Source organism: Anomaloglossus baeobatrachus, chromosome 9 (genome assembly GCF_048569485.1).
Source record: "Anomaloglossus baeobatrachus isolate aAnoBae1 chromosome 9, aAnoBae1.hap1, whole genome shotgun sequence".
Taxonomy (NCBI): Eukaryota; Metazoa; Chordata; class Amphibia; order Anura; family Aromobatidae; genus Anomaloglossus; species Anomaloglossus baeobatrachus.
Window position 1 is genome coordinate 110,985,550 of NC_134361.1, and position 27,983 is coordinate 111,013,532.

At 44.6% G+C, this 27,983-nt stretch overlaps 1 protein-coding gene across 5 annotated transcripts in view; it reads right to left on the bottom strand.

The window, feature by feature from the left end:
- The window catches only part of ACSL4 (acyl-CoA synthetase long chain family member 4), an 89,020-nt gene that overhangs the window by 24,245 nt on the left and 36,792 nt on the right, over positions 1-27,983 (bottom strand). For 2 of the 5 annotated variants that reach the window (XM_075323934.1, XM_075323935.1), the window contains exons 2-9: positions 21,692-21,725; positions 18,258-18,785; positions 14,835-15,012; positions 9,118-9,227; positions 8,864-9,002; positions 7,321-7,471; positions 6,250-6,373; positions 968-1,039 (exon numbers count right to left, since the gene is read on the bottom strand). In XM_075323934.1, the coding sequence (XP_075180049.1) occupies positions 968-1,039; positions 6,250-6,373; positions 7,321-7,471; positions 8,864-9,002; positions 9,118-9,227; positions 14,835-15,012; positions 18,258-18,608 (1,125 nt within the window). In that variant the 5' untranslated portion in view covers positions 18,609-18,785; positions 21,692-21,725. Of the gene's footprint in view, positions 1-967; positions 1,040-6,249; positions 6,374-7,320; positions 7,472-8,863; positions 9,003-9,117; positions 9,228-14,834; positions 15,013-18,257; positions 18,786-21,134; positions 21,256-21,691; positions 21,726-27,983 lie in introns of those variants that run through there. The other 3 variants (XM_075323936.1, XM_075323937.1, XM_075323938.1) reach the window with 2 other exon arrangements.

A 27,983-nucleotide genomic window follows, 5' to 3' on the forward strand; every position in this document is an offset into this window, starting at 1 on the left:
TAATCGGACCGAGAAAACAATCGCAGCATGCTGTGACTAACGCGATCCCGTTTTCTCTCGCACCCATTCAAGTCTATGGGGCGAGAGAAAAATCGCCCTGCACTCAGTACACCGGTGTACCACGATTGCAGGGCGAGAATGGCAATAGCCGGCTACGGAGGAGAGAGGGAGATAAATCCCTTCCGCCTCTCAGCGCTGGCCCACCCCTCAGAGAGAGCCCTCCCCTCCTGAGTGCCGACCCGCACCCCGCAGCTGAGGTCCGATTGCATGATCGGACCTCAGTTGCAGTGACACTCACATGACACTCTGCTCTGCTGTGCTGCCAGCGTGAGCCGAGTGTCATGCGAGGATCACATTAGTCCCCCGTGTGGCCCCGGCCTTAGGTTCGGATTCTGGCCAGCCCCCATGCCACTGTGTTTCCAAAGCTGCAGAGAGGCAAAGTCACCTTATATAGCAGCACTTGGAATACAGGTTGGGCAAATAGTTCAGACCAGCGGCATGGTCGCACTATCATTCAGAAGCGCCCGCCCCCAGCAATTAGGTGTGTTGGCTGGGGAGCAGTGTGCTCCTGAAATAAAAGGATGACAAAATACATAAAATGAGACCTTTCCTCCCACTTGTACAGAAGCGTTTTGGTTTTCCTCTTAACAGGTAATCCCTCATCAGTGAGCATATTCCCCAATATTAACAGTAAATAATCTTACCAGAGACTCCACTATAACCATTATACACGTATAATGTATTTATAAAGTATTTCCTTGCACAAGTGCAGAATTACAGCCTATACTGCAGAGCTGAATTCACAATGATGCAGACTTCAGTGTGTTTCTTAAACTTGTAAACGATTTTAAATGACAACTGGCAGAATTGTGAATGCAGCTCTGCACATTAATACAGGCAATCCGGACAGCATTTAAACTTCCCAATTCAGACGCTCCGCACCTTGCCTATAGAAACCAATACTTACAGGCACAGCCGCCATCAGTGTGGGCCTCAATACACTGCAGTCGCCTTTACTTCCCTTTTTAATTTTACTGGACTGTAAAGACAAAAACCAAGAGATAAGCAATAGATTAGAACTCTATTTATGCAGTGCATAGCATTAAAGGGAATCAACAGGTTTTTGCTCCCCCATCTGAGAGCAGCATAATGTAGGGGCAGAGACCCTGAATCCAGTGTCGTCACTGAGCGGTTTGCTGTCATTTTGATAAAATCAGTGTTTTTTCTGCTGCAGATCTAGCAGTTATACAGAGCTCATGAATATGCTGGACTACTTAGCAGCAAGCCAAGTAGTCCTATAAAGATAATGTACTGATTTATCACTGATTTTATCAAAACTACACTAAAGCAGCCCAGTAAGTGAGACATCACTGGAATCAGGATCTCTGCCCCTATATTCTACTGCTCTCAGATTAGGTGGCAAAAACCTGGTGACAATTTCCCTTTAAAGACAATGGTATACATCTGAAAACGGCAGACCGTGCAGATCCCTAACCAATTAACGTGACTGCTTTGAAGTTGGAGCCAGACTGACCAGACTTTTCATAAAAGCCATGGCAGATTTATGTAGTGAATCTGCACAGCCCCTTTAGCATAGTGTTTACATATTCTATTACCATCTCATTTCTTGGCTGGCTGTAAAGGAGGGAAGACCGTTCTGTCAGCTATTTGCAACAATAAACTCCTGGAATTTTGATTGTGTAAGAATTCCTTAACCAGAGAATAAATTCTACAAGTCTCGGCCTATTCATGCAGAATAAGGAGGCCATGGTTGGCTCAGTCACCAGCGTAATCCGGCACGGGCTGCAGCTTATTATACACCCGCTGACATTTTCTAGTGGTCCATTAGCATTTTATCAAGTGTAAGCGCTAATGTGTAGCCGTACGATTACATGACAAGTGCCGCCATTACAGCAGAATACACGGCTCGTGTGCTGCCGCCAGTTGGATTCCTCGTTCCTGCGGCATACCGTGCTTTTTATAGGCAGAGATAGGAGACAAACAGCTCAGTGGCAGAGGTTAGCGGGCACATTGTAGCTCTACCTCCCATTTCATCTCTGTTTAGGATGCAATGCAGCTTCAAACCAAAGAGGATTTATTTAATTTTTTAACTTAGTCTCCTTGTATACCACATACCTACATTTTGCTCCAAAAACAAGAATTTTGCCCTGAATATACTAAGCATAGATAGTACACCGAGAAGACAGCCACCCCGGTTTGGTCCTCTTCTGTGCTTGATGGCACTGGTGTAGAAGAGGATATAGCCAGGGAAGCAGTCACATTATTTAAAGGGAACTGGTCAGGTCCAATATACAGCCAGAAGCACGAGCAGTGCTGGGCGCATATTTCTAATCCCTGCATCTAGTAGCATAGATAAAGGGATCTTTTATCATATGCTAATGAGCGCTGGGACTAGACGGAAGGGAATTAGTTCCTGCGCTCAATCCACCCTCTTAGCATGTTAGCTCACCCACAGAGGCGTACTAACTGCTATTGGGCGGCACAGTGGCTCAGTGGTTAGCACTACAGTCTTGCAGCGCTGGGGTCCTGGGTTCAAATCCCACCAAGGACACCATCTGCAAGGAGTTTGTAGGTTCTCCCCGTGTTTGCGTGGGTTTCCTCCGGGTTCTCCGGTTTCCTCCCACACTCCAAAGACATACAGATAGGGACTCTAGATTGTGAGCCCCAATGGGGACAGTATTGCCAATGTATGTAAAGCTCTGTGGAATTAATAGCGCTATATAAATGAATAAAATTAAATTAATTATTCAATGCAGCATCACCAGTAGTGTCACGCGTACCTGTGTCCGCTGATCAGAAGTCCCATCACTTCTGGGCATGCGCACTATGAAGACGAGTGTACACGTCCAGCTTCAGAGAGATCTACAGGGCATGACCGGAAGTGCCGGGACTTCAGATCAGCAGTAACAGTGGTCACTGCTGGTGATGCTACATTTAATAGCATGTTAGTACGTCCCTGTGGGCATACTAACATGCTAAGTTGGTGGAATGAGGGTAGGAACTAACGCCCTTCCGACTAGTCCCCACTCATTAGCATTTGATAAAAGATCTTTAGAAATACTTTTTCTAAAGATTTCTTAATCTATGCTAGTGTATACAGGGACGGTTAGGCAGGGATTAGCAATATGCACCCAGAACTGCCCGTGGCTTCCACTAATGTCTACAGGTTACGGGCTGCATCCTTGGGAAGCACGAGGCTTAGGGCAAGGTGCTGCTGTAGGAAGTGAGGGTTACAGGGACCAGGACACACCAGGTTAGGTTAAAGATTATGATCAGCAAGTGGCTATCTCCTACAAAGAGGACCTGTCACCAAGTCAAAAGCAGACAGTTTTTGCCCATATTTCATTTCTACTTCCCAAAATATTCAGGGTTGAGTTTTTTTTTTGGTTTTTTTTGTAAAGCTTCCATACAATTCTGGGGGATATGGGCCTTTTTAACTCCATCCTAATCTGAATTTTCAGAGCTCACATTGTAATAACGTAGAGCAGCCTAATGCTCTGAACCCAGAGAGTCCTGTGAGCCATGCCGCCTTGTAAGGAACATAAAAATTTACATTAAATAAAAAGGCCCAAATCTCTGGGACCATATGGTGGGTTCGTAAAAACGAAAACTCAGGGTAGCATCGGGAATAACTAGTCCGAACACCAAGCAGCATGAATCAGATCCTGGCTGCACAACCAGGTATGATTTTCTTGGAAACACCTTTACTATATACTTTAAGGCGGCTTTCCAGCACAGCTGCAGGCGATAGGTCTCTCCCTGTCAGTCACGTCTTGAAGTGCTGGGAGAAGCTGGCCGGGGCGGAAGCAGAGTAGTCTGGTCTCCGTCTGTCTTCTCCCAGCGACACTGATTGTCAGGTCTCTCCCTTTGAACACATAAGGAATAGATCTGTGAAATGTCCTAGGAAGAGACAGACAGGAGCTCTTTTGAAGGGTTTCAGAGAAATCTATATATACCTGGTCATATTCATGTATCCAGGATCTGGTTTATGTGAAACAGAGAACTGGTTCCCTTTAATTGAAAAATGCCCTTTGTAGTGGTGGTGTAGGAGAGTTGATTGCACACTAATGTTTTCCCGTGCAGATTACAGCAGGTTCCTAGAGCAGACTACCTGGTGATCAGCTCATCATTGGATTCATTTTTGTTAGGCTCAGAAAACCTGCTTAACGAGAACACACAATATACAAACTGCAATCAATACACCATGAGCAGCCGTAACGCCCACATTATACTGGAGTATCGGCGAGCCCCTCCGGAATCTCCCGCCACGTTCTGCGTGTCACTCAGATAAACACCCAAGAGCCAGATTATCGTTTTCAATAATTTATGTCCTCCTTGGCTGGCAGAGCCTGTTGTATGCTTCATGCTTAACTCTCACAGCTAATTGTAGAGCGGCCCACATTACGGGCAAGACACAAAGCCTTTTATTCCACATGCTAGTCAATGAGTAAAGACTTTATGCTGGGTAAACCTGGCACTGTGCCTCGAGTCGGAGACGGTTGGCAAAGTCTAGGTCAATGTACGACAACAATAATCCACTTCACGACAGGCAGAACACTTGGTGTTTAGTTCAGGAAACTCGTCAACTTTCTCCTACGCAACACACTAAAGCAAGCGTAAAAAGGGACACCGAGGTCACAAGAAACACAAACATTTGATGGCAAAAAAATAAAAATATCATGTAATAAAGGTATGGCTACCGCGCTAACTGGCAGGGGTTAGTTGAATGCAGTAGGTAGATGAATTTACGCAAATTGATATACTGGGGATCAAGTATAAAATAAAGGTAGAACAATGTGAAATTGTTTAAAATAAATGTTTATTTCATATACATAAAATGGAGTAAAAAGGGTTAAAAAGGGTCAGGAAATTCTGATGGGATCCTGGTATCCCGAATGATGATTATGATTGGATCAATATAGGACCTGAGGAATGAGAGAAAAAAGGGGGAGAATGTGTATATTAGAATATGGGCCCCCCTTTTTTCTCTCATGAGGAGCCGAACTGCAAGTGAAGGAAGAGTCCTCAGACTCCTCGCAGAGGCCGCAGCTAAGAGTCACCTCTACAAACAGATTTCTAAATACCAATTTAAGGGTGTAATCAGACGGCTGTATAAAATCGGTCTAAGGGGCACTTTGCACACCAAGACATCGCAGGTGTGATGTAGGTGGGGTCAAATTGAAAGTGACGCACATCCGGCGTCGCAGGCGATAACGTAGTGTGTAAAGCCTTTTTGATCTGATTAACGAGCGCAAAATCGTATCGTAATCGTACCATCGGTGTAGCGTCTGTCATTTCCATAATTTGAAAATGACCGATGTTACAATGTTGTTCCTCGTTCCAGCGGCATCACACATCGCTGTGTGTGAAGGCGCAGGAACGAGGAACATCTCCTGAGTACTGCGGCTCACGCCAGCTATGCGGAAGGAAGGTGGTGGGCGGGATGTTTACGTCCCGCTCATCTCCACCCCTCCGCTTCTATTGGCCGCCTGCCGTGTGACGTCGCTATGATGCCGCACGACCCGCCCCCTTAATAAGGAGGCAGTTTGCCGGCCAGAGCGACGTCGCAGGGCAGGTGAGTGCATGTGAAGCTGGCGTAGCGATAATGTTCGCTACAGCAGCTATCACCAAGATATCGCAGCTGCGACGGGGGCGGGGACTATCGCGCTCGGCATCGCAAGCATCAGCTTGCGATGTCTTAGTGTGCAAAGTGCCCCTTTGATTGGATCACACAGACTGGCCGATGGGACTCGCTCTTCCTATATTTCTATGACGCGGTTACGCTCTTCTCTGGAGACCGGCCAGTCTGTGCATTGTGGTTTGATCTGAGACAGCTATCTGAATGCACTCTAAGGCTTCTTATAGGACAATCACTGGAAACTAAATGGACCCCTTCAGAGATTTTTTTTTTTTCTTCAAAAAAAGAAAAAAAAATTAAAAAATTGTATGCCAATTGGCCTTTCTAGCTTATATAGCTGTCTGCAGAATGAGCTAAATGAATACTGTCCACACAAAATGACTAATCAAAGCAAGCACGTTAGGATTCCTGCAGCAAGAAGGTCCGTGCATAGAATACCATGCCAGCCCTACCAGCTTTTATATCAGAAACCTGACGTGGAGCAATGACATCTGAACTCATGAAATTCAGCACTCAGAAGGCAGGAAACCACCTGACCTTACACAATTAGAAGTTTTTCATAATCATCCATTTTTGGGATATTTGTTTACCTGGTCTGATAGTGTTAGAGGAGAAGAGTAACCAATCCTACAGCCATAGGTAATGCACGATATCTCTGCAGTCATCTCCAGTACATGTGCTAAAGGCAAGTAACCAATATAGGTATCTTTGGGTCTGAAGAAAAAAAAAATACATGTCTTTGTAATATCAAAATCACACTAACATTAACTAGTGTTGTGCTAACTCAATTCTCAGAAATATAGCAGTAGACAACTGGGTGTAAATATGTGTACGATCAATGGGCAGTCACTCTACATATTCGGGTAGGCTCTGTAGAGATCCATGGAATTAAAAAAAATAGAATACCCAGATTTCAATATATTCACACACTTCCAGGAAAAAAAAAATAAAAAAAAAAAAGCGGCACAAGCCCTTTAAAAGTTTTTTTTTTTTTTTTTTAATTTTAAAAAGACGTTGTCCATTACTTTTACACTGATAGGATAGGTCATCAATGTTTGATGGGCCGGAGTCTGACACCCGGCACACCCGCTGATCAGCTGTGCTCGGTTCCGGCAGCTGGAAGTGCCCAGTCACAGAGCTGGTCCAACTTCTGATAGCGGCCGAGCACTGTACATCCGCCTTCCATTGAGTTGTATGGGAGGTATCAATTAACAGGGCAGCTCTGGAACGGAGCATAATGGGCCGCCTGACACACACAGAACAGCTGATCGGCGGGGGCGTCGAGTCCCAACTGATCAGACACCGATGACTTATACTAAGGATAGGCCAATAATGTTAAAGTAGTGGGCAACTTCTTTACCGTTTAGTATAAGCAGTTGTAGTTTGCACCTATAAACATTAAAATTATTACCAAGACTGCCTGAACCAAATATGGGGCCAAGAAAACAGGCCAAGCACCAGAGGTTGCCACACCTCATGGTATAGACCCTGAGATGCAAGCCCAGTAGTTAATATAACAATATCAGACAATATAATTTTCTGGAATATTTTATATATAGAATACTCATTAATACGATCAGACTTATTGGGATGGTCTTTGGACGTGTTAACTGATTATGACGAAATATTTAATAATAAATTATGTAGAGCATAAAACGTACCCAAGTCCAGGTATCCGTTCACACTGTCCACACATGCCAGCTATTAAATTGCCGTGTACCATCATCACACCTTTCGGTATGCCTGTTGAGCCGCTGGTGTACATCACAACCGCTAGGTCTGTGGGTGAAGGTCGGCAGGGAGGGTTCTGCACTGTAAATATAAAGGTTACGTTCAGAAATCTAAACCTGTCAGCCACATCGGATATGCACTACCCTAAAATTGAGGTTGTGGTTTATTGTGCCCCATCACTTACAGGACCAGAAACACTAGACAATGAGAAGTAATGTGTCATGTTCACCAGTGCAGGCCCTCATACACCGGAGTCTCAATGTACCCACGTGTTACATGGCAGGTCCACGTGCCAGTCACTAATTGTAGTAGCTACTGAATACTGCTCAGCGTTAAAGGAGGTGTGAGGTTACCTAATCCCACCACACCCAATACTGAAGGGAACGATGGGAGTTCGGAAAGCATTGCATACTACAGAAGGACAAAAGACTGATCTTATTACATAATCGCTTAATTGGGTTCTCCAGTATCTAGATCTAAGAAGTCCTGATACAAGAGGCTCGGAATATGTAATACAGGTACTGTATTCATTTGGTTCCCAAATACAGAGTTTCTCACTCAATCCACATATACTCTGGGCCATGAGAGGCCAAAACCAAACATCACCCATGACCCAGAGCGTCTGAAACCAAACGTCGTCTACAGACCTGAACATCTGAAATGTTGCTTTAGTAGTAGCTAGATTTCACTTGACTGCATTAAAGCTTCATAGATTAGGTCTTTTGAGCCCACTGACAATATTCTTGGCGTTAACCACCAAATTAACACTAGAAGTCCCAGAGAGGGGTCATTTAACATTTCTACCATTAAAACCCTATGGAGCTCAAAATTCCTGGGACTTCTAGTATTAATCCACCATCACCTATAGTCAGTGGAAGGGTACAGGTCTGCAGAACACCAATGCACAGCGCAGGACATCTGTCCATGAGCATGCTGGACAAAAACGTGTTCTGTATTCACATACTGCCTGTCACTGAGAAACTTAAGAGTGTAATTCTTGGGCTGGGGCCACACGAGCGTATAGCATCCAATGCAAGCGCATCAGATGTGATCTGCTAATGACCCCCGGCTCCAGATGTGCTGCGAGCGTCAGCCGAGTGCCATAGTGTGATCCAATCCTGCGTTCGAATCACAGCGGAGGAGGGGGTGGGATTAATCCCCCCCCCCCATCTCCTCCATTATCAGCTGATGCGATTATCACACTGCACTCCGGTGTCATCCGAGTGCACTGCGAGGTTTCACTTGCACCCATAGACTTGTATGGGTGCAAGTAAATATGGATATGATTCTACCCACAGCATGCTGCGACTGTTTTCTCAGTCAGATTAGGGCTGAGAATAAAATCGCAGATTGGAACGGCCCCATAGAGTAACATGGGTCTAAGTGGAATGCAATTTTTTTTATTGCAATCCACTTGGGCCATTTTACTCTCGTTTCCTAGCCCTTCGTGTATTACCACGTAGCCACACTTACAGTTCTCAGGCTTGGCTCCCAGATCCTCTACCTCTTCTATGTTATGAACTTCTAGATTTGCAGGATATTCGGACTTGTTGATGTTCTTCTTCCCGACATGGATAATGTGCTTGATGTTGGTGACTTGTGATAACACACTCTGTGAACGCAAAAAAAATGCATAAGATCCAGACCATACAGGTATAAAAAAAAAAAAAAAAAAAAAAGTCTAGGACTGGTGAAGGCAACACATGTAGAGGATTTGTAACGCGCACCTTCAGCTTTGTTTCTAGGAGCTCAGAACTGGTGATTAGGTGAGTGGCTCCAGACTCGTTCAGCCCATAGGCAACAGCTTCTTCTCCAAGAGTAGCGTACAACGTGACCACTGCAGAAAGAGCGAGATAGTAACAACTTCGTCTAGAATTGTGGAACAATGTACAATGGTGTCTTACAAAACAAATAGGACAAAGGGAAGACGTCAGAAAACCTCTGTAAATCCACTTTATTATGACATATGGACATTAGTACTGGAAGATCCCCCACTTAGAACCCCTTTATGAATGGCCGTCTCCTCTTGTGCTGGTGGACTTCGGCCATCCCTGTATTACATGGTCGGCTATTTATCTGCTTATCACTGTATACCACCATTATAAACACTATAGACACTGCTGCAGATGAATTGCCAAGCAACCACAGCCTTCTTGGATGTTCTTTAAGTGTCAGGAGAGTCCTAGAACCGACGGTCCGATGAGCGCAGCTAAAGCCTCATTCACACCTCAGTATTTCTGCATCTGTGTTTTTATGCCAAAGCCAGGAGAGGAACTTGCAGAGAATTACTATAATTGGAAGACTGACACCTGCTCTGTGTTTTGGAGTAACTCCTGGTTTTGGCAAATACTGATGAAATCGTGATAAAAAATACTGGTGTGAATGAGGCCTAAAGAGGTTTCTCTGGTGAGAGCCCCATTAGGGCACGTTCACTTATGATCTGGAGACTGAAATCATGTCAGATGCAATAGGAAGGAGAGCGCTGCATGCTTGTATGAGCCATCACAGACCCAGAGACCGTATGATGTAAGGAGGATATGGGTGTGTTTTCATGGTACACTGTGTCTCCTGCTTTAGCCAAGAGATGAGGATTCTCTACAGAGCAACCCAAATAGTGGAGATAAAAGTTGGTTTGATAAATTAAATAACTAAAAGTTCTTTAGTTTGAGAGTCCGAGTGGTTTCATCACTGCATTACCCACAATTTTGTCCCTTATAGGGACACATTAAGGTCATTCACGTCTTGGTAAAAAGCTTGAGTATGAGGAGGGGTAAATCACAGCTAGACACCTCTGGTGGTGGCTTACCTTCCAACAGTCAAAGGGATCAGACAGCTTAAGCCACCAGGTCTGATCACCATTCCCCCTTGGCTTTCTGCAACTGGAGGCCCCCCATAAGGGGATTAAGCAGTCTGGCAGAAATAGCTAGATGTATGTATGTGTGTAAATTTATTATTATTATAGCGCCATTTATTCCATGGCGCTTTACAAGTGAAAAAGGGTACACGTACAACAATCATCAACAGTACAAAACAGACTGGTATAGGAGGAGAGAGCACCCTGCCCGCGATGGTACAATAGGTGAGGACAGAGCTGGTTGCGCAGTGGTGTAAATAATATATTATATTATATATATAATTTTTTTTTTTCTTAAAGAAGCTCTCCTATAAAGTTAGTTTCATTAAATCTGTGCATAAGTGCATGTGGTGTAGCGAGCGTTAATATACGCTCTAACCTCCGCATTCTCCGGGATCCAGCGCTGTTCTGCTCCTCTTCTCAGTGAGGTCACTGCTCTTCAGACTCTTCGTCACACTACTCTGCATGGCCGGAAGAGGCTATTACAATGTAAGTGTATGGTGCATCAGAACCAGGCTACACAGGCTTACATTGTAAGAGACTTCCAGCTCACACAAAGTATAGAATAAGCGGAGAGTCAGAGTCTAAAGAGCAGTGATGTCACCAAGAAGAGGAGCAGAACAGCGCTGGTTGGAGAGTATATTAACACTCACATTAGATTACATGAACATATGCTCTGATTTAATGATAAAAAAAATCTTCGTGGGAGGCTTCATAAGCTAGCCATACACCAACACTCCAGGAAGAATCCTGGTATTGATACCAAAGAGTATGGAGAAGTTGGGAACCATGAATCAATACAATATATAGCCTGTCTGCCAAGGTTATAAGTACGACAGCATATATTGCCATTTCATTAAACACTGCAAATGGCTACACTAACCATGTACTGTACACAAGCAGCACGGTGTCTCACTGATCAGGACTGTATAGACATCCTCCGTAAGTTATCTACAGATCTTGCTTAGTGGACTTTTTAATATTTGACAGGAAACTTTCCAGTTGGAATAACCGAACACTTAGAAAAACAATTTCTATTTCTAATTTTCCTATGATTTGTCATGTAAGACGCTCCATTTAGAAGTGAAAATCAACTTATTTAAAAAGGTGTTTCCCACTACTGCCAGGAAATGCCATCATCGCTAGACCGCTGGAGGCTTAAGGCTATGTGCCCACGCTACAGGATTTATCGCGGATTTGACGCGGATTTTGACGCGGATTTAGCGCGGATTTGCCGAAAATCTGCAGCACAGCTACTCCCCAGCCATTTCAATGGCATTTTGGAAATGCTGTGCCCATGCTGCGGATTTTTCCGCTGCGGATTTTGCCGCGGATTTTGATGCGGAACAAACTGCAGCATGTCAATTGTTTGGTGCAGTTTTGGTGCGGATTTTCTGTTTTGAATGGGGGAAAAAAAAAAAAATGAAATCCGCATCAAAATCCGCGGCAAATCCGCGGTAAATCCGCGGTAAATCCGCGGGTGCGGATTTGCCGCGAATGTTGCGGATTTTCAGGCAAAAAAATCCGCATGGACATTCTAGCGTGGGCACATAGCCTAAAGGGTTATTCACATCTCCAACATCCTATTCAAATATGTAGCAGATATATTATTATTAATAATATTATTATTAACAACAAATACCTCCAATTAGAAATGTAGCATAGTTCTGCTGATTAGCCATGTCTCTTACCTCATGTGCAGAGCATTGCAGTTTAGGTATCCATGGTTACAACCATGAGTAACTGACACTATATGAATGGACGTAACCATGGACACCTAAGCTGCAATGCCCTGCACATGAGGTAAGAGACACTGCTATATAAAGGAAAAAACTATACTACATTTCTAATTGGAGATATTATTATTATTATTATTATTAATTATCTCCAATTAGAAATGTAGCATAGTTCTGCTGATTAGCTATGTCTCTTACCTCATGTGCAGAGCATTGCAGTTTAGGTATCCATGGTTACAACCATGAGTAACTGACACTATATGAATGGACGTAACCATGGACACCTAAGCTGCAATGCCCTGCACATGAGGTAAGAGACACTGCTATATAAAGGAAAAAACTATACTACATTTCTAATTGGAGATAATTATTAATAATAATAATAATAATAATAATTAATAATAATAAGCGCCCGGCAGCCGGCATGTGAGAGCTCTCAGCTGAGCGACCAGACCCCGGGGTGATCAGCTGATCGTTCACAATACTCTGCTGCCGGTAAAACTGTAAAGAGAAAAAAAAAAAAAAAAGCTTTAGGGTATGTGCGCACGTTGCTTTTTACCTGCTTTTTACCTGCTTTTTTGCTGCTTTTTCTTCTGCGCTGTTTAATGCCAAAATGGATGTGTTCTTCTATTCAAGCAAAGTCTATGGGAATTTGGGTTTCTTGTTCACACTATGTTGTTCAAAATGCTGCCTTTTTGTGGCAGAACTTTGGTCAAAAACTCAGCTTTTCAAAGAAGCAACATGTCAATTGTTTTTGCCATTTGGGTTTTGCACTGCAAAGCTGAGTTTTTGACCAAAGTTCTGCCACAAAAAGGCAGCATTTTGAACAACATAGTGTGAACAAGAAACCCAAATTCCCATAGACTTTGCTTGAATAGAAGAACACATCCATTTTGGCATTAAACAGCGCAGAAGAAAAAGCAGCAAAAAAGCAGGTAAAAAGCAGGTAAAAAGCAACGTGCGCACATACCCTTACGTTGTTTTGTACGATCCGTTGCGCCATTATATGCAACACATCGGTTGCATCCGTCACACAACGCAATGCTACAGATGCCGTTCAACGCAAGTGTGAAACTAGCCTTACATATAGGGATAGGGACTTGGAGATTGAAACACCCCTTTAATCCTGCTCTCTCATCTACTGTGTGTAGGACCCTGGTCACCTGCACGGAGAGAAGATCCTACGGATACTGGGCATTTATAAGGTGGTCCGATATCCAGAATCAGCAAGGACCCCAGAGGTCATACCAATTAGTTGTAACCAAGACACATGCTAGAATTATAAAAGGGAATCCCCTTTAAGAGCATGGCAGATCAATATGTAGTAGTAAAAGAAAAACTCTAAAAAAGGAATTGAAAATGGAGCAAGTCATTTTCATTTGCGGAATAATGAGGAAGTTGCCAAAATGTATGGTTGTTGTAGCAGAGAGAAGTTATGTCAGCCACAGACGGGGTTCTCACAGACAGCAGCAGTGGCCCTGTACTGAGCACGTGGGAGCGGTCACAGACATGTATACAGCAGTGTGGCGATGTTAGGGTCTGGAGCGCGGATATTACATGACCTTTCATTGCTGTATTTTTAGTCTCCCTCGAAGCTTTATAGAGCTGCAGTGAGAGGATCTGTCCCCGCTCCGGTAAACTCTTGTATTCACCATTATATAACAATTGGAGAATCTTTCCTAAAAGCTCTTGGGAATAGAGTAATAAGCTGACACTGTGTAACATGCACAGTGAGACCATTTTCAATGCATTGATCCTCTGTTTTCAGGAAAAATAGGATAAAACACAAATGTCAGGACTATATAAAATGAATGTATTTTCATCTAGTAGAAGGGAGAAAGTCACTGCCAGATTACAACAGCGTCTTTCCCAGGCAAATGCAGCCCAGTGATATGGGGGAGGGGGGGGGGGGGGAGGCAAACCCCCAAACACAGATGGTCTGATGATCTCACTTCAACAAGTTTTGATAACTTCAATCTAAAGCATGTAGGCTCTAAAGAGGAAACTAGTCATGTGAAAATGGTCTGATCTGCAGGGAGTGTGTTATAGAGCAAGAGGAGCAGATTGAGAGACATTCTGGGAACAAATTCAGTAAATATTGCATTTTATTCATTAAAATCCCTGCTGTTTGTATGCAGGAGTCCAGTGGGCAGTGCTACTAGTGATTGACAGTCTTCCTTGTATGAGTGTATGCAGAGATAGCTGTCAATCACTGAGTGGGGCCGCCCATTGGACTCATTTAAAAATAGCATGGATTTTAATGGCTAGAATACAAGTTATACTGTTATTTTATTCATTGAAATCTCTGCTATTTGTAGACATGCGTCCAGTGGGCGGTCCTGCTAGTGATTGACAGCTATCTCTGCATACACTTATACAAAAAAGACTGTGGCTCACTAGTAGGACCGCCCACTGGACTCACTGTATTCATTGAAATCCCTGCTATTTGTATAAAATGAGTCCACTAGCGAACGACAGTCTTCCTTGTATGAGTGCATGCAGAGAGCTTTCAATCACTGAATAGGACCGCCCACTGGACTCATGTGTACAGATAGAGATTTTAATGAATAAAATACAAGTTATACTGAATCATTTCTGACAAATCTCTATCAGTGTTTGCCACACTCCAGTCCAGTGGCCCCTACAGATCACATTTTCAGGATTTTTTTTTAGACACTGGCCACGTTTTGTCTTTCCACAGTGTACAGAACTGGCTTTGTGCCCTTAGCCAGCCTTCATCTTTTACTACACCATGTGAGATAAAACCACAATAAAAATTAAGAGCTCAGATATTATTTCAGCAATCATTAAAGTGATATCTTATCTCTAACCTTAATGAGTGGCAACTACTTACAGGGAAAGTTGTACTTGAAGCATGCTTGTGCTGTGATCATCCACTCCGCCCTGGTCTCACAGAATATGGCAACTGTGCTCTTCGGCTTCAGGTCCAAGGCAGCCAGCCCACTTCCAAGATGGTTCACTCGGGTGTTCACTTCTTCATAATTTAACCACTTATATTCCCCTAAAATTAACTGATGGAAAAGAGTTAAAATTAAAAACGTGTGTCACAAAAATTGGTTTTACAAATAAAAAAAAACAAGCAAAAAGCCAGTATGGTTCTCTAATAAAAAGAATGTAGAATGGACCATGTAGAAGGCGCATCCACGCCGAAACACGTAGTCCGGGAGACTACTACCCCTATCCGACACTTGTTCTTTCCCTAATGTGTGGATTGATTTTTAACTATTTTCAAATAAAATTAAAAAATTTCCTTTTTGTAAAGTAAACGAACAACCATTGAGTCCTGGTATTTGTCCGCTGAAATTTGGATTATTATTATTATAGCATTGGACTTTTGTGGCTGGCTCCTGCCCTGCTTTCCTTGCGAACCCCATCTCCAGACCATACTAAAGATCCACACATCAGGGGAGTACCGGTAAGCTGGCTGGGGGAATTTTTTTGTGTTATTTATTACTTTTTTTGCTATTAAAAATACCAAAATTGTACAATACAAGTATAAGCGGAGTGTGAGGGATTTCAAAAGCTGCAAGATGGTAACGTTTCAGGCTTATCCTCCGATATAACTTATGAACATTTTCACAAAAACAATTACTGATTGTTAAAATGGCCAAAGTGGCTTACTAGAAGAGTCAGCAAATTATATGTATATATACATTGCACGTGTGGCATATACTCCTGGAGTTTCTACCCAAGAATATTATAGAAGAAAAAAAGAAAACCACTAGCTATCTTTATGGTTATGTGAGAAGAGTCAGTTTTGATTAACACAACTAAACATACTGAAAAGCAGAAGAAAAAAAAATTCAAAGTGGGGTGAAATAAGTGAAAAAATAAAAATGAAATTCTGATTTTTTTTGGTCGTGTTCTTACGGCACTCAGATTCTTCAAGTCAGTACGATTAGAGCAACACAACTTATATAGATATGTATTCTTTAAGTTGTGAAAAAAAAACAAAAAAAAAAACCAAATACTGATATTTGAAAAATAAAAATTTGCTTGGTATTGCCATTTCCAGAGACCCAAAATGATTTTTTTTTTTAAATTAAATAGGAATATTTGTGGGTACATTTAGCATTTTAATCACCTGTGGCTCAATGTTAACATTTCTGCTTTTAAACGGAATCAATCAGTTGCCTAACCCATCTATATGGGCAAAAGAAGAATAAAATAATGCCTGATATTTGTGATCCAATGTTTTATTCCACATTTTTTTTTCTAAATATGTAAAACAGCTGTTAAGATCTAAGGGCCAGACATAGATCTCTCTGAGATTCTGCTTCCACAGATTAGACATGAAAGCTGCGTAACCAGTGTGAGACATGTAATGACTGACAGCCTGCTATCCTGATACACATGTCTAGTAACACCAGATTGGGATCTCTTAACAGCTCATTTACATTTAAGAAAAAAGTGGATTTCCGTGGAATAAAGGCCCAGTCACACACAACGACTTACCAGCGATCCCGTAAACGATGCGACCTGATAGGGATCGCAGGTAGGTCGCTGGGAGGTCGCAGGTGAGATGTCACACAGTCAGATCTTACCAGTGATGCAGGAACAATACAGGTCGCAGTAGCGACCTGTATAATGATCTCAGCAGTCACTGTGACCCTGTCACACAGTGTCAAACACAGCGATGTGTCCTGCCCAGCAGGACATCACCTTTCAAGAAAATGGCCTGGACCATTCTGCAACAACTAGAGATCTCACAGCAGGGGCCTGATCGCTGGTAGATGTCACACATAACAAGATCGCTAACGGGATCACTACTGCAGAAACCGTGACTCAGCTGCGATCTCGCTAGCGATCTCATGTGTGACGACGGTACCTTAAGACATCAGATCACAGATATCAAGGTGTTATTTTATTCAGCTTCCTACGACTTACATGTCCATAGAGATGGCTTAGGAGGACTGATCCTACTGACATATTCCCTTTAACGTGAACCTGTCAGGTGCAATATGCAGTCAGAATCACAAGCAGTTCTGGGTGCATATGGCTAATTCCTGCATAACCGTCCCTGTATACACTAGCATAGGTAAAGATCTTTACAAAAAGTATTTCTAAAGATCTTTTACCGTATGCTAATGAGCGAGAGGACTAGTCCCCTGGGCGTTAGTTCCCATTGCCAGTCAGCTCCATTAGCATGTTAGTATGCCCCTGTGGGTGTGCGATCATGCTAATGAATGTGCAGCGTCACAGGATGATCTCACTCACCTCTCCACTGCCATTGCTGGATTTCGGCTCAGTGCGCATGACCCTGGAGTTTGGGTCATGCGCAATACTTCAGTTTGAAGCCAAGACGTGTATACCCGGCTTCATAGTGTGCATGACCCAAACTCCGGCGTCATGTGCACTGAGCCAAAATCCCCCCTTGGACGCGATGGCGGCAGAGAGGTGATTGAGATCATCCTGTGACTCTGCATTTTCATTAGCATGATAGCATACCCACAGGGGCATACTAACCTGGTAATGAGGGGCGATTGGCCGGGGAACTAACACCCAGGGGACTAGTGCCCTCGCTCATTAGCATACACCAAGTCATCTTAATAAACACTTTTTCTAAAGATCTCTTTATCTATGCTAGTGTATACAGGGACAATTAAGCAGGGATTACTAATATGCACCCAGAACTGCTTGAGGTTCTGACTGCATATTGGACCCGACAGGTTTACTTTAATGCCAGACGTGCCGAGGTTGAATCCCCTGTAGGGCATTGTAGAGGAAAATTAAATATTTAGAGGCCCCAGGTGCCGAGGAGGGCCCCACACGCTCATATATATGCAGATGGAAGAATTTACACAAGTAGATGATTAATACCGTAGTGTACAGTGTGGTTACACAGGATGTGTACTGCGATTGCTAAGTATCTGGCTCACGTCAGACTCGTGCTCCCACCTCCTCCAAGGGCCCCTGTGTAGCTGAAAGCAGATAGTGTTCACCCCCGGTTTTTCCACTAACTGTGAATGTTGGGAAATAATCCCCATTCATCATATTTTTGAGAAGATTTTTTTTACATGACAAAATCAGCTGTGACTCGATGCTGCGATCCTCGCTTACATATGGGCTCTACTAATGACTACAGGAGTTTAGAGATTACTAGTGAAGCGATTAGCTAATTAGTCTAAAGAGACCACGTTTAATCTCAAAATCTGCTGGTTTATCATGAATTGGAAACTCCGCTGACCCCTCTTTATTCCCAGCAGCCAAGGAGAGCACTAAACCCATTAAACACAGACACACCGGGAACCCTTACCTTCTTGAAAACTTTGCCGTTTGGTTGCTTCTCGTTTTCCTCGCTCAGGACCTCCCTTGTACCGAGACAATCCTTCTGGCTAAATTTTGCCACGGCTTGTTGAAAGAGTTTATCCAAAGTGTCAGCTCCTGGAATGTCTATGGTGGCCAGGGTGTCAAAGTGGCTCACGGCCCTGTAGGGGCTTCCGATTTTCTCCGACACAGGCTTTGCCTTTATCCTTTTAGCCATTGCCTTTCTTTTCTTCGCATTGGTGAGAAAATACCACGGTAAAAACGTAAGAGTGCTGTACACAAACATTAAAAGGTAGACAGGCAGCAATACAAAAGTGCACACTTCTGCTTTAAGCTTCATGATGCTGGTGTATTATGAGGTCCCGTCTCCAATTAATATTCTTTGGGTTCTTAAGGCAAATTTAGAAAAGCAGCGGCGGTGATTGTTTACCCAAGGCAGCAGCGCGACAGCCCAAGCATTACTTATCACCGAGCAGCAATACTACTGTTAGTCTTTGGAAGCCAACACTTGTGAGATCTGTGCAGCCAGCCAGAAAGCAGAAAAGAAGAGAGGAGACGTTAGTAACATTGTAAGAGAAACCTCTGTGCCCATTAAACATTAAAGACACCGTGAAGGATGCCAACATAACCAGGCTGTCAGTCAGGGCCAGACACCAGGAGCGGGGGTCGTCTTCTGGGTCAAAGCCTTCAAACTTGCTCCGTCTCTTGTGGAGAAGGCAAAAGGACGCGACCAGAAGTGTAGACACATCTTAGCAATAAAGGTTAATATTCAGGAAGTTAAATATTTATTCTCATTGCAAAACATGTGTCGAAATTGGAAAAAAGTGCTTATCCCATCTGGTGCTATGCGCCCGTGACTCATCTGTCCACAGAGGAATTTAGCCATTTGGTGTTAAATCCTACAGCCTTCTGACATCTCGCAGATGTCAGAATTTTATGGTTTAGTCTTTCTCCGTGATAAATGCTAAGGATATCATCTATAGCCATGGGTTTTATTCCTAGCGTACGAGCGGTGAGCCACATGCAATCTTCTCCCACCAGGGAAAGAAGGAGTTAATGGGTGTTCTGGCAATGGGACTAATCCTAAACAGGACGGCAGATGTATTTCCACCCCACGTCATATAAACACGCTCTGCCTCTGTAGATAAAGTCTCGCTATTCATGTGCACATCTGTAAGCGTAGCCACATAGATTTAGGGCGCGTGCCCACGATCAGGGTTCACAGCGTTTTGGATGCAGAGTGTTTTGCTGCGTCCAAAACGCTGCGTTGTACAGCCCAAGCACAGTGGATGGGATTTCTAGAAATCACATGCCTAGTGTGCGTGTGTGGCCAGCAGTGTAAACTGACCTGCAGTGCGGCTTTCCGAGCCACAGCATGTCAATTCTTTGCTGCAGAGGGAGAACACAAGCGAGACACTGCAGCGCCCTGAACCCTGACCGTGGGCACGAGCAGCTGTCTCCTCCTGCGGAGGGGACTTGTGGCCCAGTAGGTCAGGACGCACGTGGTCCAGATCATGGGTACGTACCCTTACTCTCTGGGAGGGTTGAATTAAGTGTTTGAGAGAGATAAAAAAAAAATAATAATTTATTGTGAGCCCTCAGTCTTACCGTATTTTGCATAAAACGGACAACATCAATAGCGCCATATTGTCAGTTTCTAAAGTGGTCTAAATATCTTGACACCTTACTTTAAGGGAGCACAACATTACAACATTTAAGTACTTAAAGGGGATGTCCAGGACACTTCTTGACCCATCCATGGAATAGGTATTCAATATCAGACTCCTGGCACCCCTATGCCCCTCCAAAAAAACCTGCCGTTTCCAGCTCCTGTGGCCGCCAAAAGTCCATACCCCAGAGCTCCATACTGCCTATAGTGGCCGCTCTCCAGTACTGCAGCTCAGCTCCTATTAAAGTGACACCAAGGATTTCTACTGTATCTTATCCCTGGACAAGATTACATTACGGACTTAAAATTTAGCCACTTTTTTGGCACAAATTGTGTTGAATTGGTTGGGCTTGTTGACGCCTTTTTTTCCACTTTTTAAAGAGAGGACATAAATCTGGTGTAAAACTGGAGGCCAAGTCATTACATTTAGTAACTGAGGCTTGTGCTACGGTCAGTCTATACAGTCCTGGTTATGTTGGTTATCCCGGTACACAAAATAGATAAGAAAATACAAGTAACACTGAAAATGAACAAAGCATGTCAAACGTTTTCAAGCACAACCGAGTGTAACGTACTTTGTGCGTAACAAAGCCCAAATCCCACCATAAGAGGAGCCGGCACGGACAGACGGCGCATTAGTGCATCAGACAGTGCAAGCTTCAACCACACGCACAACGGGATTCTGCCCAGTTTTTCCCCTTTATTTGCCGACACTGAGATCACAGCCAGTAGACAAGTATATAGATAGGAAAGATGATAGAATCTAACCAGACACCAGTGCAAAAACCAAGCGGACAGAGCCAATGTGCGAGAAAGCCCTATAGTATGTGCCTAAAAGCAAGTGATTATCAGGGGAGGCGATAGCCGCAGTCACATTTAATGCATCGTATTCGGTATCTTATTACATTCACAGGTCACAGACCACCGATATGCCAATATTGTGACATGGGAACACCGCGTTTTGCACACAGAACATTCTGGTCGTGTTCTTCATCCCCGGGTTATTTTCATTTTATAGGGAACGTGTCAATAATACGAAACTTGCCTGCAGTCACATTTTGCCATTAGGTTTCAAGTCTACGCAGTGCCCAAAAAGTAAAGAAACCTTGTTTTATCAAGTCTCTTTTTTGATACAAAAATACAGGGAACAAAGGGCTACAAAGTGGGAGACGAACACACCAACATGCCTTACTATACCTGTAATTTGGGTATATAGACCCCGCAGGTACGGGGCTTTACTTCTACTCTTATATTGAAGCCCTGGACATAGACATACTGACCGCTGCTCCCGTTCGGGTCAGCACAAGTCTGTAGACACCTTCTATTAAGCCTCCAAAATAGATTTTATGGCATATGCTTTTATAGAGAGGAGCGGGCAGCTGCCTGGCATGATATCAGGAGTGGAAGAGGCGGGCAGGGGACTCACTGCTTCTACTCCACCGATGGTGCCAGCGTAGTAAACTTACAGTGTCACCAGTTAACCCAGTAAATGTTTTATCCACACATGAAGGCGCACGTGCAGGACGGAGCCCATCCATAACAATGACAAAAACAAGAAAATCCTGCCGAGCCGCTCAGAACTACAAAGCAAGAAGATTTCACTTGCTCGACATCTTAAAAATGATTTACTCAAGAAATAACCTGCTCTGACGACAAAGTCTATCACGGCTATGTAACACGATATCTAGAACACGACGAGAAGCGCACAAACAACGGCCCGAGCATGCAGAGGAGCGTGGCGTGTGCATACTTACAGACGGGTCTGCTCGGGATAGTGTTTTCTGCAATCTGCAAAAAGAAAGAAAAAAGTTTGATTTCAGACATTTTACAGACGACGTGCAAATATTTGGTTCAATATTAACTAGGTGAGGATTGATAAAGTAATAATTACACCGTCCAGCCAAACAGTCCTGACAAAGCTATCCAAACACCGCGTATCAAAAAGGTAAACTGCGCTATCGGGTGACATTAACCCTTGGCTGCAGGGCATGAGCAGGTCAGTAGCTTCTTGCATGATGCAAGCTTACTCCCCCGATAACCAGTGTCATACACTGGGACAGAGAAACCGTGCATGATATGAGCCATGTGCTGCACAGCGCGCTTCCCAGACAGGCTGAGGCTGTGAGACCACGTTACATTTTATATGTGCAAAAAATATGCACATAAAAATGCATGTTTTGGCAGGTAAAGCAGTGGAAAAAAAAAAACACATTGCGTTTGTACGTTTTTCCACATACTTTTACCCATGCTTCTTTTTGTACGTCTTTTATTTTACTCATGGCGACCATGGGTGTTTTTGCACTGTACCCCCATGGTCGCCACCAGGTCACCAGCTGATCTTACAGCCGGGACACTGCTCTCACTGCCAGGACCGGTGCCTGCGCTGCTCCCGGCAGTTTAGCCCCCTGATTGCTGCGAGAAGTGCAATCGTAGCATTCAGGAGGCAGGGAGAGGGACTGCTTACCTCTCCCTGGTGATCGGGTCCCTGTAATGCGATCACAGGTACCCGATTGCTGCCATGGTAATCCTGGGTCGTCACCATGACGACCCTGGGTTACTGAGGTATTGATCGCCTCACAGACAGGGCACCAATGTCACCAGAGTTCCCTCCAGCAAGGTCCTGTGGTAAAGACTGTGAATCCTAGGTGCAGGGAACCCCAGTGACGTCACAAGGTGAACAGAAATCATGCCGGCGGATCTGCAAGCAACCCCGGTGATCCGCAGGCATGAACTGCATTCACCTTATGACATCACCAGGGTTCCCTGCACCTATGCCTCGCAGTCTTTACCGCGGGACCTTGCTGGAGTGAACTCCCGTGACATAGGTGCCCTGGTGGCAGAGATAGGAGAACAGAGTTCATGCTGACGGATCACCAGGAAACCACGGTGATTCACAGGCATGATCTCGATTCACCTTGCGATGTCACCGGAGTTCCCTGCAGTAGGACCCGCGGTAAAGACTGCGAGATAAGGCTACAGGGAACCCCAATGACCAAAAAAGCACATAAAAAACCGCACACAAAAACAACAAAAGAAAAACACATGGGCATTACACATGCGATTTTTTCTTGAGTTTTTCCATCAATTCCATTGAAGTAAATTGGTGAAAAAAGTAGGAAAGAAAAAACACAGAATGACAGGTTACTTTTTCAGCAACAAAAACTGAAAACTTGCTTTTATTGATTAAAAGCAGCAAGGAAAAAAAAGCATGAAAAAAGCAACATGGGCACCAGGCCTGAGGCCGGCAGGTACAATATTGTGACATCTGTTGTACGACCTGCTATCAGCAATTATGTGGCAGATGTCGCCATAAGTGGCATCACAAAAACAAAACCACATTAAAGAACAACGCTCTTCATACTCTACCACCAAAATGCATGTTTAGAGGACGACCATTGCAGAAACGTTGTGTTCTAACGGCACAAGATGGAAAGTGATCCATCAGAAAACATGACAGAACGCCACTCCTCCTCTACTCAACCCGGTGATGGCGTCCACTCCTACACCATCAGGCCATCATGTATACAGATTACGACTCTGTGGATCTATTAAAGGGCTACACTAAAGGTGGTCTCACACATAGCGATGACGACAACGACGTCGCTGCTAAGTCACCATTTTCTGCGACGTAGCAGCGACGTCCCGTCGCTGTCGCTGTGTGTGACATCCAGCAACGACCTGGCCCCTGCTGTGAGGTCGCCGGTCGTTGCTGAATGTCCTGCTTCATTTTTTGCTCGTCGCTCTCCCGCTGTGAAGCACACATAGCTGTGTGTGACAGCGAGAGCGACGAAATGAAGCGAGCAGGGAGCAGGAGCCGGCATCTGGCCGCTGCGGTAAGCTGTATCAACGGTAAACATCGGGTAACCAAGAAGCCCTTTCCTTGGTTACCCGATATTTACCTTAGTTACTAGCGTCCGCCGCTCATGCTGCCAGTGCCGGCTCCCTGCACATGTAGCTGGAGTACACATCGGGTAATTAACCCAATGTGTACTCTGGCTAGGAGTGCAGGGAACAGGGAGCCGGCACTGGCAGCGTGAGAGCGGTGGACGTTAGTAACTAAGGTAAATATCGGGGAACCAAGAGAAGTGCTTTCCTTGGTTACCCGATATTTACCTTAGTTACGCTTCCACGCGTCGCTGCTGGCTGGAGGCTGGTCACTGGTGAGATCTGCCTGTGTACAGCTCACCAGCGACCATGTAACGACGCAGCAGCGATCCTGATAAGGTCAGATCACTGGTCGTGATCGCTGCTGCGTCACTATGTGTGACACCACCTTAAATCTAAGCACAGAAATCACATCATACACGGACTGGGGACTAGAAGTGGTGCGCACACCATGAAGGACAGGCAATGACAGATGACTGGCATCAGATAAGAATCAAGGCTCGGTTCAATGCCAGGCCAACAGCAGTGATGAATAATGCGAGCCAAGAGGTCAAGTATCTCCTGAGCGGAGTCATTTGGCACCCGACCTGGAGTAGACCGTTTTTAAATGATTAACCTTGGACACATGGAACAAAGCCAAAACATCCAGACCAAACTGTTTAGATGAGAAGTTTCCATCTTAAAAAGGATGGAGCTATGAATGTGCGGTTTAAGTAAAACAAGGAAATGCTACACAGTGTGCAAGCCTGGGAGACATCAGAACCTGTATACCACCAGGACCACTATAAACCTGGAGTATATAAACTAGTAAGACTATATAATGGATCTAACTGGGAAGATTTCTCTAGGTGTTGGCTGCCAGATTGTTTTACAGGGAATCTGTCAGCAGGTTTTTGCTATGTAATCAGAAGACAGCATGCTGCAAGGGTTAAAACATTGAATTCAGGCCTGCCTGTCTTGCCCAGGACCGATCTGTTATTTGCTAGGATTGTAAAACCAGCAGGACTTATTACTGGGACTATAAAGTCACACATGGCAGTCCAGCTCACCCCTTCCACTGACTGACACCCCACTGTCTACACTCAATCTATACATAGAGCATGCTGTCGGTGGGACAGCTCTCAGCTCTGCTACATGGCCAAATCTGCATGTCATTCTTATCCCACCAAAGCCCATGAGAAATCAGAAATGCTGTGCACACGTTGCTTTTTCCTTGCACTTTTGGGTGCACAAAAAAAAATTCTGCAGAATGTAAAATTGTTGGTCTGTTTTTATCCCTTTTTGGCCCTTCCAGGCATTGGATGGTTAAAAAAAAAAAAAAAAAAAAAAAACACCAAACATGCATTTTTTGGTGCATTTTTTGTCCACAAGGTGTGGTTTTTGGTGCAGAAAATGTCTGCAGCATGCTCATACCCTAGCAGTCATTCATACCATGCTGCGATCTGTAACAATGCCAGCCCTCGCAGGCCGCTGGGCCATTTATAACGCTATATTTAGCACACAAATAACACTTCATCGGATCCCTATTCAGAAAGGGCAAGACTGTTCTGTACTAAAAATCATCATGCACCTCGCACAGGACAGCAGATCAGCACATTACAGCAGTACCGGAAATATGGGGTAGTCTGGGACTGCTGTCACATGCCCAATATCTACACACACACACACACACACACACACACACACAATACTGTCCCTTATAATTGGATAACATTGCACATTGATTTTGTGCGGTTATAGGCGGCTTTGTTAATATTTGCATTTATAATGCGATTGTTCGGCTGTCTGTTATAGTAGTATGGGCGGACCACTTTTTGCCATGCTGGACAATTTGTGAAGGTACAATGCAGAACAGAAGTAAATGGAGCCTGAACGCAACATTGATATGCCATGTGGGGTTATGCCATGCACTCATAAAAAAGGAGAAAAGGAGAATTGGAACTGCAATTTCAACAAAAAAAATAAAGGAAAGTCCCCACACCCCACCTCTGCAAATAAACCACACATGTAAGCAACATTTCACTAGCAGGCTATAACATGTAGCACCACAAATGCCGGTATATTACATGGAAGCCCCTTAGGCCCTTTTCACGCATCAGTTTTTTGCTATCAGGTCACAATCCGTCGAAATTTGAGAAAAAAAATGGATCCGGCGACTGATGCCGCTGGATCCGTTTTTTCTTATCGACTTGAATTAGCGACGGATGGCCTCACGTTTCATCCGTCGTTCGACCGATCTGTCAAAAAAATGTTTATCCCTTGGATGGAGACAACAGCCAAAGTAACTTTTTCGTGTACGTCGAAAAAACAGATAGCGACGGATCCATCACAGTCAGTCATTTGGTAGAATGGAAGCTTATGGGCGCAGCATCCGTCGTAATCTGTCAAAATGACTGAATCTGGAGGCAGATTCCATTTTTTTTTTAACCGAGCATGCTCCAATTTGTTAGCCCCCAGGTAGTCGGATTCGTCGAAAAAACGGATCAGTCGCATCAGTTTAACCATAATCTGCAATGGATCGATCAACAAAACGGATTGTGTCTGATGGAAAAAAACTTGTGTAAAAAGGGGCCTTAGAGCGAACCTGCCACCAAATAAAAGTGGACAGTTCTTTTATGCCCGCTGCTCCCATTAGTATTCATTTTATGTATTAATCCGCCATACGGTTCCACAGACATGGGCCTTTTTCGTAGTAATTTTTATGGCCTTTACAAGGGGGTGGTGCTCACAGCATAACTAAACAACTGAAAAGGCTGTTATCTCTAAAGCCATATGGTGGATTTGCAAAAAATAAAATAAATAAATAAAAATACTCAGGAGACCAGCAGGAATAATATAAAAGCAGGGGCAGACATAACATTAGTGCAACCTGTGCAGCTGCACCAGGTCCAAGAGGTAAGGGGACCACATATACCTCCAAAGAACGTGAAATTTTGCATTTTATGGGGTGCAAAGGGTGCATATATTGTTGTCGCACAGGGGCCCTTTTGTCTGTGTCCGACAGTGTATGAAAGAAAAATGATCGTGATTAACCCTGGTGACAGCGGTCTCAATACTTCCTGCATAATTTTACATATTCAGACGTCACCAAATTGCACAGAAAAGCAGAAGCTCTAAAACGACTACTTCGTCCACACTAGAGTCCGATAACTAAACCTGACATCTGGACCACCAGACGGATTTCACTGGGTCCAACTTTCATGCAGAAAAGTTGGATAATTATTCTCCGCAGATGTTCCCCTCCTGCTGGAGAGCAGATGAGAGGGGGCCACGTTGGATCCCAGCCGACAGCGTGACAAGCCAGAGGTGCGTTCTGGAGTACCCCACTGATCAGGCCATAGGGGAGAGGATACAGATCTGGTCAGGGTCGGTCTGGCCCGCCGGGGTACGGGAGAATCCCACGGTAGGCATGGGGCCCTCAGTAGGCCCCTGTGCCTTAATTAGTGCGGAGCTGTGTAGAGCGCCGCGGGGCCGCCGGTTTTTCAGGGCCGGCGTTATGTGCGGCAGACTGGGCAGGGCCCCCACGCTCTGATGCCCCCCTCCTATGCTCTGAGGGCCCCCAGACTTTCAATCACAAACTGCAGCGATAGCACAAGTTCTGTACTCTAGCTGCAGTTTTTGCAGGTGCAGAAGGACCTGCGGTGACATCACAGACAGTCATGTGACTCACCGTAGGTCCTGCACTGCAGAAGTCTCAGGCCAGTACATATCCGGTGTACAGGCCTGGAGACCGCGCACTATTCAAGTGTACGTGCATCCTTCAGACACGCGTACATGTGAACAGTGCGGCCAGTGTCAGGGCTGAGGTAGAGGAGCTGCTCAGCCCCGCACCGACACAGCGGCCATCATCACACTGCCGCCGGAGCAGCAGAGGAGAGGACGCGCAGGGATGCAGGTAAGCACTCAGAAGGAGCCGAAGAAAGGAAAAAAAAAAAAAATCATTCTCACCTGTTCTCCTCTGTTCCCGCAGTGCTCCAGACCGCAAGACACAGACCCCCTCAGTGACCTGTCCGATGCACGGAGCCGCCGCTGCAGGCTAACTTCATTGCTTTACTGCAGTTAAATGCTTTACGGCGCCGCAAAGCATTTAACTGCAGTAAAGCCATAATGGCATCCTGCGGCAGCAGCTCCGTGCACCGGCGAGATCATGGAGGGGTCCAT